The following is a 14,956-nucleotide window of genomic DNA, read 5'->3' as shown; positions in this document are numbered from 1 at the left end:
AGTTTAGAAGTAGGGAGATTTAACCAAATACAATGGCATTATTTATTCATTTGCCATTTAGGGCTCTGTAGTTGCTAACGCTCGTTTTAATTTCCATCTGCTTTTGAGCTGTCCTCCTCTACTCTGGCACAAAGCTGACTGCTTTGTTCAAAACAAACCCAACCCTGCACTGAGGAAGCCAAGCACAACAGGAAGCAGTGCGGGGAACTTCCTGACGCAGCCCCAGCGCCGGAGGTGACGGAGCCGTGCCCAGGCACAGGGCAGTGCCCAGGGGTGCCCAGCACACAGCACGTCCCCAGCGGCCAGCAGGGCTCCCACAGCCCGCTCTGCACACTGCCTTGCTGGTGTTAATGCCAGAACTGTGGCCACTCTGCTCTGTGGCACAAGGCACCTCTTGGCGCTTCTGCGTAGGGAAAATGCACCACGGTGAGCATCCCATCCCATCCCATCCTACCCACCCACCCTGGCAGCTCCAGCAGGAGCCACATTGCCTCACTCTGTTTAACTACAAACACCCGAGCACAGCTTTTTGCAACCCGACTGCTCAACACTGACAAAAACAAGCCCTAAGACACCCTGGAGCAATGGTGTTTTACTTCCGGATGTCTCTGTTCGGAAGCGCCCTGCCCACTGCCTGGAAGATGTGATGATGAAGTCAGGGTTGCTCAACCTGCACCCCATCCCCGTGCACACAGCTGCCACGTGGAGCAGCAAAGCAATGCCTGCAGCCAAACAACCCACTCCATCCCAGCAAAGGGGCTCCACATCCTCACCACTTGGTTGGGGAAGGTGGCATTGAAGTTGTGCTCTTGAAAAGCCTGGGGTGTAAGCAGGCCTCTAAAGTTGGCTGGATTGCAATAAAAGTGCATAGGGTAAATGGAAATGGTATTACGAGAAAAATCTGTCTAACCTTCACACCACCCATCCTTGAATTACCAGGTTAAATGAAGCTGACACACAGCAACAGAACATACTCTGTGAATAGGATCGTTTCCTCATTTTGCAGAGCTGGGTTTTTCTTTTTCTCTTAAACGTCTGTGTTAAAGACACAGCTGAGCCATGCTTCAGGTAAGGATGCACGTCAGCAGACCACTGTACAGTCAAAACTAAAAAACGAGCAGAGGAACTTCTGTAGCAAAATCTGACAAAATTAAAGCATGGCAGGAAATGCCTTACCTACCTTTCTTTTAGACTTACAGATTTCTCAGTTTCCTATACAGAGCGAAGCTGTGTTTCACCTTACAAGGACACAAACGCATTTCTACATCTACAGTAACTGAGACTGCAATGGAGAAAATGTTAATGTTCAAACAGCTCTGCATTGTCCAGGAGGAAACAGAGCAGGAGTCCTCACTCTCCACGTCTGCTCACATGAGGAGCTCTATGGATGGCTGAACTCAGCTTTCCATCTCCATGTTATACATTCAGAAGCTTGAAACCAATCTCTATTTCCCCACTGCTTCTGGCATGCTCCAGTAAAAAAGGATTTTTCATGCTGAGTCCCAAAGCAGTCGCTGCTTTCCTTTATTCCTCTGCTTTCTGCATTCACGTATTGATGTCAGTGGGAAAGGGCATGGCCTGGAGAACGTGTTTGTTGGTTAACCGTTGCAGATCTCAACGTGAGAACAGGATAAGAAGCTTACCTCTCTTCTTTTCTCTGTGTAACGCCAACATGCTGGCTTTTAAAAAACCTCAGTGAAAAATTTGGTGGATTTTTTTAAACCCCTCCGAAAAGAAAAGTAAAGCAAGAAAGAAAGCTAATTAGATTCCTGCATATTTCAAAAAGTCTAATGGTTTTAAGGTAGATCAAGTGCTGGTTCGGTGAACGTCCTCTCTGTAGAAAGAGACTCACGTGACTGGAGCACACGGAAGGACCAAAAATGTATTCTGTGGAGGCCACTTTTCTCCTGCTTCAGTAGAAATGGAGAAAAAAAAAACAAACGGAAGCATCAAGTTCCTTGAAATCTTTCTGCAAACACAGGGCCTCTCTGCTGCGTAATGTCAGACCGGCGTGCTGCCGCCCAGGGGTGAGCAGGTCGTTGGAAACTCAACGCACTTGGAAGGTCCCTCTTGGAAGGGGATATTTCACAGTAAGGTTATGGGTTGACCAAGCTATACGGAGTGCTTTTACCAGTCACCGGCCAGCTCCTTTGCAACTAGTTCCCTTTCTGACTCTGCCCAACAATTTGGACCATTAAAACCAGCATACCCCTGTTGAGGAGACGCATTTGCAGTACAAAACAAACTCTTAGGACCACCGCAAAGCCTCTTCCGCACCGCCGAGGCCGGGCCCACACAGCTCCCATGCTGTTACTCAGCAACTTCCATCAGACAACCTTGCTTGTGCTCGGAGGTGCCACCCGCAGAAACCACCACAGCTGTCTTCATCTCCGTGACCTAGAAGGCAGGCTCGTGTTCTGGAAAAAGCAGCTCTTCTTCAGACAAAGGAGATCCATGGAAAGAGTACACAACAATAGGAATGAGAAATGAAAACAACAGAAAGAGGGCCAGGAAGGAATGTGCATTCCTTTCAGGTTTTGTTCTCGTCATACATGTCCAAAGCAGGCTCGATGGTGGAGAATTCGCTCTCGTAGACCAGACTTCGAGGGGACAGAGAATTGCGATGAAAGAAGTGACTGCCTACAAGAGGGAGAACAAAACGTGGTTAGGGACACACGTAAGAACCAAGCAAAGCATCCTTGAGTGTGAGTTCTGTCTGCAAACATGGAATGTGTAGACAACACAAACCCTTCTCAACACAAACCAACAGCTGTGTAGGGTGGGTAGCAAAGGAGAGATCACAGCCTGCGAGTTCTCACCATGCAGAAAAATTAGTATTGACATTGGTACCACCAGTCACTGAGGTGCACCAAACTCTGCTGGCAAGACCAGGCCCACTGCTGCCTCCTGTCACATCCCTGCTCTGGGTGACAGGAATCAGCTGCCAAAGGCCTGGATGAAGCCACACGTTGCCTTATTCCATAGATTAAACACGTTCCATCCACCGTGCAATGCTGAAGGCCTGGCCGTGGGGCTGGAGGTCCTACAAGCCCACTGGGCCTGGTGCTGAGGCGCACCTCACCTTTGTCCAGGTATCTTTGCAACACGAAGCTGACATTTCAGACCCCCGCCCATCACATCTGGAGGTGCTGCAGGGCTTTGCCTCCATCCATGTGCTGCTTCCAAGCACTGCTTTTCATATGCATGAGCAACCCTGCTGCCAGCAGTGCTCCCAGATAACACAGGTCAAGTCTGAGCAAGGCTGGGGCAAGCCTGAGTTTTGCACTGCGCCTTGCTTTTGGTTTACAGCTTCACAGAACCAGAAACCTTTGCTAGGTGCCCTGTGTCCTGCGCTGTGCATGGTGGCAATCTTATGGAAAGAGGCACCAACACATTTTCTTACAAAGAACCATGAAGACCCAGCCCTCTTCTCCAAATGCTGGCAACAGTGGCAATACTTGAAGCCAGCACACATCGTTGCTGACAGAAGCTGGCTCTTCAAGCCCACAGATGTATTTTGCGAGGAGCCAGCCCTGCTGGTGTACACAAGGTTGCCTCTGGAAACATCTATCTGATCAGGCCCTCGGCCAAGATATGAAATTACCTGGTTTCTCGATCCCAGCAGGGATTAGCTGGGAGCAAGGCTGCTTAGATTACAATACATCCAGCACCCACGTGAGCCAAACTCAAGGTAACTGAAGAGCTTCCAAGATCATCAAGGAGGCACTCAGCAAACTGAGATGCCTCCACCTTCAGGCATCAGTGAAGCAAGAAGCTTAGGGGATTGCAGATTCTGTTCTGGCAGAAATCAAGTGCTTAACTCCTCCTTTCTCTGCCAAATTCTGGGTCCAGCCCATGCCATTCTACAATAAAGAGCAACATTCAGATACTGCTGTTCTCAACAGCTCTTCCTTCTTTCCCACTCACCGTAAAGAAGACAAAGTCATTATTCCACCATTCTCACTCAGAATCAAAACTCTCAGAAGTAAATTAATTCATTTTTGATCGCAAAGTTTACTGAAACAAGCGCTCACATTGCATAAGAGCACACGTGCAGGTGTTCGTAAGAAGTGTGCACATACTTTGCAGAAGTGCACACCGGGGCATCACCAAAACCCACCTTTTAGATCTGAAACATGTCCCAAAAGTTAAAGGTTTCAATTGGACGGTGCTCAAATGGAAAAAATCAAAAGTGTTCTTTGTTTTGGCTTTTTTAATGAAACAATGACCTCCAGATGGTTCGGTCTCTTCAAAACAAACAAACAACAAGCCAACCTACTGTGGAATTGCAGCAGATAAAACTGATTTTGAGATTCTTCTGCTCTGTGTCACAGGTAAGGATCATCTAATTTGTGATGGCCAGGTCTCTGCTAGCTGTTGAAATAAACCCTGGGTATTGCTTGTTTCATTCCCCCTTTTCTCCACCCGCTGAAACCTTACACACTGAACAGCCAACGCTGAAGCAAAACAAAAGGGGTTCTGAAAGCTGGGCGCTGCTTTTGTTTTCACTACGCAGAAATCAAACAACGGATTAGGAAGCAGGCAGCCGCGCAGCCATTTCCTCTGCATGGGGACACTTCCACTCCAACTGCTTCACGGGTGAGTTTTCACCAACAGGCAGGCAGGTCATCTGACAACTGAAAAATTCATCTGAAAAGGGCATGTCCAACACCTCTGAAATCCCTTACTGTGATGTTTTCTTGCTTCTTGGCAACAAAATCATAACCCACCCACTTCCAGGAGGCTGCACACAGACCCACATTACTCTGCTTTCATACCACATATGGGACACATCATTCAGCCTTTCTCCAAATGCGTCTCTCCCCATTATTCTTTGTTCCATGTAATTTTTTCACCAGGATTACGGGAATGCTCGACCACACCTCTAAACCCTTTAAAGAAAAAAGAAAGCATGTAATCTACCTACCTGTAGATGAAAGACATTGAAACAGAACATCTCTCTGCTCAGTTGGCTAAATCAGATCTATTTTTCTTACTGCTTAAGTCAGATTGTGACCAGCTCCTCCAGACCTCACCAGCTACATGTGGCCAACCCACTACACACAGGGCCGTGTTCTCATACAATGCTTCTTGACCTCCACAAGGAGGGCAGCACGGGCAGGACATCAGAGCACATTACAGCTACCATCAGCCTGCCCTGTGCTCAAATTCCAGCTGCGATTCAGTGCTTTTCAACACGTAGATCTGTGCTCTAAATAACCAGATTGGTATCATCACCCACATTTTACAGAGAGGGAAGTGGAGTCAGCAGGGCAAAGCGACCCAGCTACGCTCTTCTTGCAACCAAAGACAGGCTCAGGAGGCTCAGGGTGCACTGCGTACTGCCAGCACTGCTGCCCCTCTCTGCTGCCTGCTTGGAAGAGCCCAGCAGCTCAGGCCAGTCTGTTTGCTAGCTGGGGCATGCTTCAAGGAGCCACTGGCACCCTTCCCAGTGTTCAAACACATGGCATTAGTCTAGTTGGGTTTACTGGATAAATGTATATTTTAAGGTCAGGTAGAAACATCCACAGCTCCAAAATTCAGCTTCTGAACCTGTTCTCCCACTGTGAGCTTATGAGACATTAAGGTTTATCCCTCAGGTATGGAGAAAACAAACAGGAAGCCTGGGATCAGTTTTAATGAAAACGAACTTCTCAGTGATCTCTGCCACTATTCCTCATTATATAGTTTGGATGAACTTTTCAGATAACTAAGTTTGAAAACAAGCCCACTAGAGCCTGGAATTTTTCCCATCCTAAGACGCTACAGAAGCAGGCACAGTTCAAAGGCCAAGAATCACAGACAGCACTGTGGGTGCATTAGTAGGAAGCATCAGCTGCTGTTACCTTCGTGTTCTGAAACACTCAGACACCCTCAGGATGGATAATCAGGGCCACCCAGCAGCAAGAGCTGCGGTCCCTCCGCAGACACAATTCCTTCATGCAGAATTATGACCAGAGCACTCCATCCCAAACAGTTCAAGACTCTTGGTTAAGGACAAACTCACCAATCACCCCGCTGGTGTCAAGAAACAAGTGAAAAAAATACAGCTCTTATTTCACAGCCTGTACCCTGTATCATGCTCTATCCTCGTTCCTCCATGCTTTGGCAACAAGCTCAGGTGACAGAACGCTGCATTTTTCAAGGAGACAGTTTGCAGACACTGCATGGCTGAGGTTTCTCTGTTCATCCGTGACTATAATGGGGTTTTCCAGTCTTTCAAAAGATGCTTATTGCTCTACTGTCTTCACGTTTCTTCCAAACTTTCACAAGGACACAATGAAAAATAATTCTATTAAATGTACTGAAGCTATCACATACTTCATTTTCAATTATAAAAGCTGCCTTCTCAGCTGAAACCTGCTGGACAAATGAGAATTAAGAAACTAGTTTAATGTATATTCTGGCTGTGTTCCTAAATCCTAAAAGCACCGATACATAAAAATAAAATTAAATTCCCTATTTCCCAGTGCATAAAAAAATTAAATTTTACTGTAAAATTTGTTCTCTCCGCTATTTAATTAAATTAGAAAGTACTGCGTTTCGTAAGTCTGCATCTTTATACCAGAAAAACAAACAAAATTCTGATCAGGTTTTAACTCTGTCAGTGATGTTTTCCTCACCCATCTCTTACCTTCCCCCCATCTCAATAACCCCAACACCAGCACTTGGCTGAGCTGCAGACCTGCATGCTTTAACTGAACGTTGGGAAATTACTCATACACCACTTGCATAAGTGAACTTGTGTGAAACAGCCTGAATGAGGACAGCAGACAAGAGATGTTTTCCCCACCAGTTAGAAGACATGGCAAGAAGGCACAGGTTTGCAGTTTCCATCTTACAGCAAAGACCATTATCAGTGCTTCATGCCCTAAACTGATCAGCAGTTAACCCTGCAGTAGTGTGAAAGAAGGCTTCAAAGACATCAGGGGAAGAAACGTTACTTTTTCACTTGGTATCAGGAAGGAAGAAGTGGTTTAGATCAGCTTCACTTTTAGCAGAAAAAGGGTGGGGTGAAAGCAGCAGACAGAAAAGGTTTATGATGTGATTGTCACAAAAACTCTATTGCCAACCTCAGGCAGCAACAGAAGACAGAAATGGTACAGCAATCCTCCCAGAGTGGGACAGGAAAGATTCTGGAGAAAAACGTTATTTCACATCAAGTTTCAGCTGAAATCAAGGTAAGCCCATCACACACCACAATTCCTCTTCCCCCCTACCGAGCTGGCACTGAGCAATTGCCAGCTACACCACCTGGTTATTCGAGTGCTGGGTGGCATCGTAAGAATGACACTGCATGAGATTACCACTTATTAGCATGGGTGGCCCGAAAGGAAGAGAGATTACAGATCTGCAGAGATGAAATCATTCAAAAGAAACAAAACAGAATTTGCAAGAGTCTGTCAAACAATGCTAACACAATGGCCGTGACAAATGAAACTCACAGAGTAAGATTTCGTAATTAAAGTTCATTTATTTCTTCACTTTTTTTCCTTAATACAAAGCTTTGGCATCAGCAAATTTTTATGAAAAAATAGGATGTACTAAATAAACGCTTGTGCTGCACGATCGATAAATGAAGCATAAAAATAGGTGTCTCTCCCCAAGGCAATCATCCGGAAAGCACTTCTTCAATACCATTCTGCTCTGTGGGACACAAAAAAAGGTACAGAATATTTATGTTACAGTTAGCACTGTCAATACTCAAAAAATAAAATCCTGCAAGAGGAAGTTAGAGAGAAATGGCTAATTGCACAGCGCTGGAGCATTGAAAAGGCTCACTCCTGCACCTTGCAATGCTTGCCCTTCCCATAAAAAGAGCCAATCAAGCAGTAGGCAACAAAAGGAGTTGCAACAGAAAGTAGAAATGCAACTCCCATGAGTAGCCACATCTGGTGGATACAACAGACTACAATTCCTTTGTCTTCCTCCTAGCGATGTGGAAATACCAGGGACACAGATATTCCTGTTCCACATGCACACAGCTTATCTTCCTCCATGCTTTCCCAAGCTGCTCTGGGGTGCAGATTAGCAACATTCAGCTACAGCTATGGTGTCAGCTTGCACATAGTTGGTTGCAACCTCAAGAATTTGACATGTGAAAAAAAAAAAAACCAAAAAAAACAAAACCCAGCCAGAATATTTGAATAGGCTATTTGAAGATCTAAAACTTTTCCCCATTAAGCTTTTTTGGAATTAGATTCTCCAAAGAAGAGAAAGAGTCACAGATTGGCAGAATGTGAAAAACTCTGGTAACCTCAAAGAAGTTGCACTACTTTCCTAAAGATTAGCTTGAGACTGTTCAAAAATCCTACACTGGAGGCCACCAGACATCTTCCCATCCTGCTGAGAAGGGAACCTTAACACTTTTGTGGCTCTCTGGAAAGTATTTGTATTTATTTTTTTCCTCTCATCTCAAAACCAAGAAACTGGAATTATCTTTACAAAGCCATACTTCCATACTGCACAGGGGAGCCTGCCTGCCAATATATCTCTGCATCTAGATCACAAGTCCAGATGTTCTGTACACCTCAAACAAGAACAGCCAGCTCTACCTAGCTAATGCATCTGCAGAACACATTTATACTTGCCCACACACAGAACTATGAAGGAAGACTGGAAATCACATGATAATCATTTCTGGCCCAGCCTGTCTGAAGGGAAGCAGCAATGAGCCCATAAAAATTAAGAACGAATTGGTGTCTGTAAGCACTCCAGTGAGTGCAACTCTTAAGCATTTAAAATGAGAGGTCAGAAGACAGGTCAGCTCTACCCACACAAGATGCAAGAAATGGTTGCGAATCATTGCTTACATCTCTCCCTCTCCTAAAAGTTATAAAATCATCTCAATATCTTTTTTTCTCAGCTGGAAGCGAGCTCACTGGGGGGAAAAAAGATTTATTTCATTTATTTCTTTTTAAAATATCAAATGACTCAGAAATTGAGGTGGGAACTGTCAGAGGTAACGGATGGCAGCAATTCCTGGTTCTGCTGGGTGAATTTTGAACACGGGGATTTAATGACAAACCCAACACTTCCCCAGACCACTGATTAAAAAAAAAACAACACAACAGATCTACACATTCTCTCTTTTCACCCTCCCTCATCTGTACCTTGTGAGATTCCCTCAGACCATTCAGCTAACTATATATGAAGGAGGAGTTCAGATGTTACCCTGGAACCTACTGCTGGAGGCTTACATTTGAGAAAGGCAGAAAAGGCATTTGTCATTTTGATAAGTGCATATATAAATATATATATATATACACACACATAATTCCTTGTTTTGTTCTCATGGTATTCCTTCCCAATGTTGCCTGTGACACACACCCACCACAAACGTACAGAAACAGCCAAATGTTTACTTACTCATTAGCATTCAAGCTAGCTGTGGCTTTGATGATCATGTAGCAGAGTGTAAGGGCACTGAGGAGGCCAAAACTGGCAATAATAAACCATTCTTCTGTTGACAAAGGAAAGGGAGGAAATCACTCGTGGGAGAAGGCTTATGTCAAAGCGATGCCAACATTCCCCTCAAACACCACTGGCGGAAGGCAAAGGGCTTCTAAGCCACGAGTGGCACCAGGAAGCGAAGCAGAAGGAGGTTAGCCACAGAGCTACTGACGGGAGAAGGCTAGCAAAGAAGAAGTGGAGAGAGGTGTGGAAAACAAGCATGGCACAACAACATCTCCTGGCTGAGCCCCAGGATTGGCGATAAAGAAAGATTACTTTACAGTGTGAAGGGAAATGTGGGAACGAGGGAAAATGTAATGAAATCTCAGTCCACCCCCAGGTCAGGAGGTGGACTGTTATGGTTGGTTGGGGTTTGCTGAGATGTGTCTCTTCACATCAGCATTTACTTTCACACTTCATTTGTGTCTTCACCCCCTCCCTCCTCAATAAATGCCACGTTACTTTTAAAATAAATAAGATCAGATCACTTATTTGACAGTAGAACAACTACAGTTTTCCACATAATAGACAGAAAGACAACAGGAAATATAATTTCAAGGTTAGTAGGTAAGTACAGACATTAAGAACATAAAGATGACTATTAAAGAATGTTCTCTACTCAAAGTTCTCTCCTGGAGATGAATTTAGCACATAGTAATACAGTGAAACACAAACAACTTTGTGAATATGGCTTTTGGTTTAACTCATACGCATCAAAAAAATGTGTCATCCACGAAATCTAAACATTTCAACAGCCTTTTCTAAAGCTTTATTTGATAAACACTGTCAGCATGAGCTCTTGCTGACATTTCTCATTTTACCCTGGCATCCCATCTGTCAAGGTAAGTGCTATGGTTGGGAATAGAGAGCAAAAGCACCTTCTGTAAAACCAAGCAGTTGAAATTGCAGTTAACTGCAGAGTTTTCCCATCCATGACAACAAAAAGAGCATACAAACAGCCTTGGTGTCTGTTCAAACTGTTCAACACAACTGAAAACACAATGAATGACAAGTTGAACACTGCAGGTCAAAGTGACATATTGGTTTGGGAAAGGATCTAGATTACACGTTCGGATTTTTCCTTCTCAGATCAAGACATTTCTAGTCCTGGGTTCTGTGAGATGAGGTTCCTTTAGCAACATTTACTTTGCTCAAGTGTCTGAAGAGACACTCTGCAATGGACTGCATCAGTTACACTGCTTTCACTAGCAGCGGATGGCAGCACTGGCTTCAAATCCAGATTTTAGATGCACATAAGGGAAGCACAAGGAGTAAACCAGACTGAATGGATTCTATTTCTGCAGTTCAGACAGAAGAGCAACCATTCATGTATCAAATCAAGATTCCATTGCATACAGAAAAATGATATAATTCCACATAATGTATTTGTTACAGTGCCATTATATAATAAAACTCCAGGTAAAATCCAGTCAGTGCATATTTCCCATGCTGTAAGCCCTCACCCATAGGAACAAGTACAGCAGGAGTAGTATCCTGAGATCATATGACACTTGGACAATACTCAAATGTTGATATGTCAAAACCAGGTTTTTTTAATACAAAAACTTTGTGAGAAAAGCCATCTGCTAAGGGACACCAGAATTCCGGCAGTAATGCTGTCAGGAGGAAAAAAAAAAAGACTGCAGAAGTAATAACTGGCTAAGATGTTTACACACGTATAAATTATTGGATGTATTTTGGAAATGGTTTTGGCAATCCAGCTTACACTGATCACCGAATTCAGGAGGGCTGTTCTGCTGCCATTTTAGTTCACCCTTTGTTCTTTGTATGCATTTCTAAATGGATACACGATTAATAATGGAAGTGCTGGCACTGCTGCAGGCAGCTTTTGGTTTGGAGTGCCCAGAGACACCGAGCTCACCTCTGTTTCTGCAGGAAGACCTTTTATCACAGCCCTGCAGCACAGAGGAGAGCAGAGCAAGAGCCCCGTCCCAGGAAAGCCATAGAACTGCAACGGAAGCCAAAGCAAACTTACTTGTTACAGCAATGTTGATCTCTCCCGACCTCGGAGTGAGCTCCCCATCCTGGGGAAGCTGTGACATGCCGGAGGTGCGCAGGGGCTCCAGGCTCAGGGAGCTGTCATTGGCGAAGTCGCCGAGCGCTGAGCGCCTGCTGGCGGGCTGGCTTCTGCTGAGCCTCTCCATGTCAAAGGCCACGTTATCTGTGCACGGCACATTGGGCTGAAAAACACAGCGATCCCTCTTTACAGGGAGGAATACTCTACATGGAATGATCCCGTAAGGATAAGCGCACAAACGCTTCATTTTGCTGCTGCAGCTCAGCTGCCTTTGGATCACAGGGTAGAAACGTGAACGAACGAGCTCTTCCCTTTTTCTTTTACTTCTTTCCTCGAAAAAACACTGCTCCTACCTGACAGTTTTTTACTTATACGGGAAAAAAACATGAAAAATCCTCTTTGAGCTTTTTCAAGTCTATTCCCTTGCGAATCAGTCAACAAAAGCAGTACTCTGAGATTCTATGTGCCAAGGGCTGGTTAATGCACAGCCAAGGAAAGGCTGCTGGCCTCGGCCATGGCGCTCTGCAGCTCTGGGCATGGATTTAACGTGCCAACAGATCTGAGAGCATCTACAGGAGAGCACAGTAAGAACAAGAGCTTAGAGAGAAAACAAAGGAAGACTGAAAGAATTTGACAAAAGGGAAGACTATAGAGAACGCAGTAGATTTACAACAGATTAAGAATCTAAATTCTAAATAGGAACACTATAGAATATTCTTAATAATCATCTAGGGGAAGAAACAACCACTAAAAATGAACTTCATCAGCAGCACAAAAAACCTGGTAACTAATGGCAACACAGCCTCACACCATTCTGACTAAGAGCACTGGAACATCCTTCATCTTTTCTGCCCTGAAGACATTCCTTCAGCTCTGAGACTCAGAGATGGAAGGGAGAAGAGCTTGTTCAGTCCAACTTACCACAATTCCCAGGGCCTTCAAAATGTTCAGTTTACACATTGGACACGTACAGTGCTCACTGAGCCACGGGTCCACGCAGGCTTTGTGAAAAACATGCCTAGGAGAACAGACAAGGCACATATATAACTTGCAAACCATTATACTACGTCATGAGAACTACTTTAATGCACTTCTAAATTGTTTCTTCAAGTCAGCAGGACAAATTCTGGAATTACCAGCAAGTTGTGCTAACTGCAGTAAAAAAAAAAAAAAAAGAAATAAAAACCTGAAGCTCTTGCTACCAGCTACAATCTCCATTTCCAAGCAGAACCTGGTGCTGAATCAGGAAGGAGGACTGCAGATCCACCAGAAGTCAGTTTCATTTAAAAGCCAACACTAAAGTACTTAGGTTTGATGCTGTAAGTGCTTTATAATTAGCACATCTAAGTGAAGAGAACAAGGTTTTGAAAGGCTTCTGCCTACAATTAGCATTGCTTGATATCTGTAAGGAAATTAGCAAGGAAAACATGCCCATCATACCACGGTCACAGGAAACCAAAATCTTTCAGAAATAGAAATGGCAAGAGGAGCTTCTGTTTGCACAGCAGGAGCTCTGCATTGGTTTACACCATCTGAGTCATATCCACAGTACAGACATAACTGCATTGGGATGGGTACAAACCAATAGAGCACGGAAGGACTATGCAGACTGCAACATGTCTACCCTAAAGAAGTTAAATCAACCCTCCTGCTGGCTTTCCAAGATGAGCAGAAGCTTTCAGCGCATACTCAGGAAAAGGTACTGCTGGACTTGACGCGAGTCAGATTTAGAAAATGCTCATGGCTGCCCAGGCTGAATGGCTGCCTATGATAAGAGCACACACTGAGGAACGTGTTGGACTGCTCTGTCAAGCACATTTAGCAATGTATCCTTTAGCAATGCAGCCATTATGAAGAACAGGAGAGGTATGTTGTCTACAGTTTAAATACTTGCACAAAATACAAATGTCTCCCATTATTAGTTCTTAGCAGATTCCCTTATTACTCACAGAACTTCAAACTGTGTTCAGAAGTCCTGGGTGACAGAAAATGGTTTGAAATCTTCTGAAACACACAATGATGCCATTTTTCTGCATTGGGAAATTGCGGCTTTTAGTTGCTTATATTTCCTTTTAAAATTCTCAAAGGCTGTCTCTGAGAGCAGGACAAAACCCAGAACAGCAGACACTGGGACTCCACCAAGCAGGAAAACAGCTTTAATATATCGTTATCAGCTAATCAGGGCTGCAGAAGCACTCAGATCAAGCAAAGCAGGATACCCATATGGATGCCAGCACGGGTCCACTAAATGTTACACGTTCTTTTCAAGTCATTAGCAGTTTGACAGAGTTCAAATGCACCAGGACAGTTCAACTCTTCTGGCAACCTCTTTATTCTTTGCTTTTAGCTCCTAAGCCTTCTAGGACATTTATTAATGCATTTCAAAAAAGAGCAGTGCCCCCAGGGTTATTTATTGATTTAGATCAGTGTGGCTCAGCCTACTACTTATGCTGTGTCTCTGTTGCTTAAGCAGCTTACTGATACCATCATCATGGCTCGGGCTCTGTCTGGCTTTCTCTTACAAAAGTTAAAGCAGTTACACAGCAACTAAGACAATAAACATGTGAATTATTTTTTAAATTAGTCTGACAAAGTGAGCCCTTGCATTTTCTGCCATCATAAACCTTCCCCATCTTTATCCCTCTGTCACTTGGTCAATAGCAAGCTATCCAAGACCATAAATCTCAGCTCCCAGCAAGCTGCCCTGGGTCACAGCTGTAGACGATGCTCCTGCAGGAGCCACGTGTCTGGGAGCAGTGTGACACAGCTGCACCCTTGAGGCTGCAACACCCAGCCAGCAGCACTGCAAGAGCCTCCCATGCGGGCAGGGCTCCAAACAGGTGAGCTGCAGGTATTTTTCCACTCTGTCAGCATGCCTAGGAAACACCATAACCCTCTGTTGTGCCACACAGCTTCATCAGTGCTTGGGATTGCAAGGGGCAGAAGGACAGCCATTGCCACGGGTAGCAGAAATGCTGCTGGAAGGACATCAGGGAGTGTGACGTTGCTGCTTTTTCAGCAGCATAGAATCAGACACAGGTGAATGTGGCTTAGTCACTTTTGCCACTTGCTGCCCCCATTTTGCCCAGGGCAGGAAATAGTAACAATTAGGCTTAAAACTCATTTATTTTAGCATAGTCAACATTCAGCCTCATCCTACCAGCTTGCTGCTCTTTATAAGCACCGCGATCTTCCTTCCCAGACCATCTCTTGCCCTTTCCAATGTTTCTGTGCTTTTCTTCAGTTCATCACTTGGCTGTCACCCTCCCTTATCTTTTATCTCTATCTTTCCTTCACACTACCTTTTTCCTGATCACTCTTAACCCAGTGCCCATCGTTTCCCAGATGCTGTGTGATGCTGAAGTGGAACAATCTGTTTAAAGAACACTATCCAGAAGGCTCGACTTCAGCTACATTCCTTCCAATGTTTGCATCCACTGCTTATTCTAACTCATAAAACGTTAT

The 14,956-nt window shown here is 44.6% G+C and overlaps 1 protein-coding gene across 1 annotated transcript in view; it reads right to left on the bottom strand.

Annotated features, from left to right (window-relative positions):
- Window positions 1-2,530: 2,530 nt before the first annotated feature.
- Window positions 2,531-14,956, bottom strand: part of RNF130 (ring finger protein 130) — a gene marked incomplete at both ends in the record, with an annotated part of 36,685 nt that continues 24,259 nt past the window's right edge. Inside the window, 3 exons of the mRNA XM_079542619.1 lie at window positions 2,531-2,640; window positions 11,450-11,654; window positions 12,413-12,509. Coding sequence (XP_079398745.1) covers window positions 2,531-2,640; window positions 11,450-11,654; window positions 12,413-12,509 — 412 coding nt within the window. The remainder of the gene's footprint in view (window positions 2,641-11,449; window positions 11,655-12,412; window positions 12,510-14,956) is intronic.

The sequence above is a fragment of the Tetrao urogallus genome, assembly GCF_951394365.1.
Source record: "Tetrao urogallus genome assembly, chromosome: 14".
Classification (NCBI taxonomy): Eukaryota; Metazoa; Chordata; class Aves; order Galliformes; family Phasianidae; genus Tetrao; species Tetrao urogallus.
Note: the sequence above shows the minus strand (reverse complement) of the source record. Positions and strands in the feature narration are given on the sequence as shown.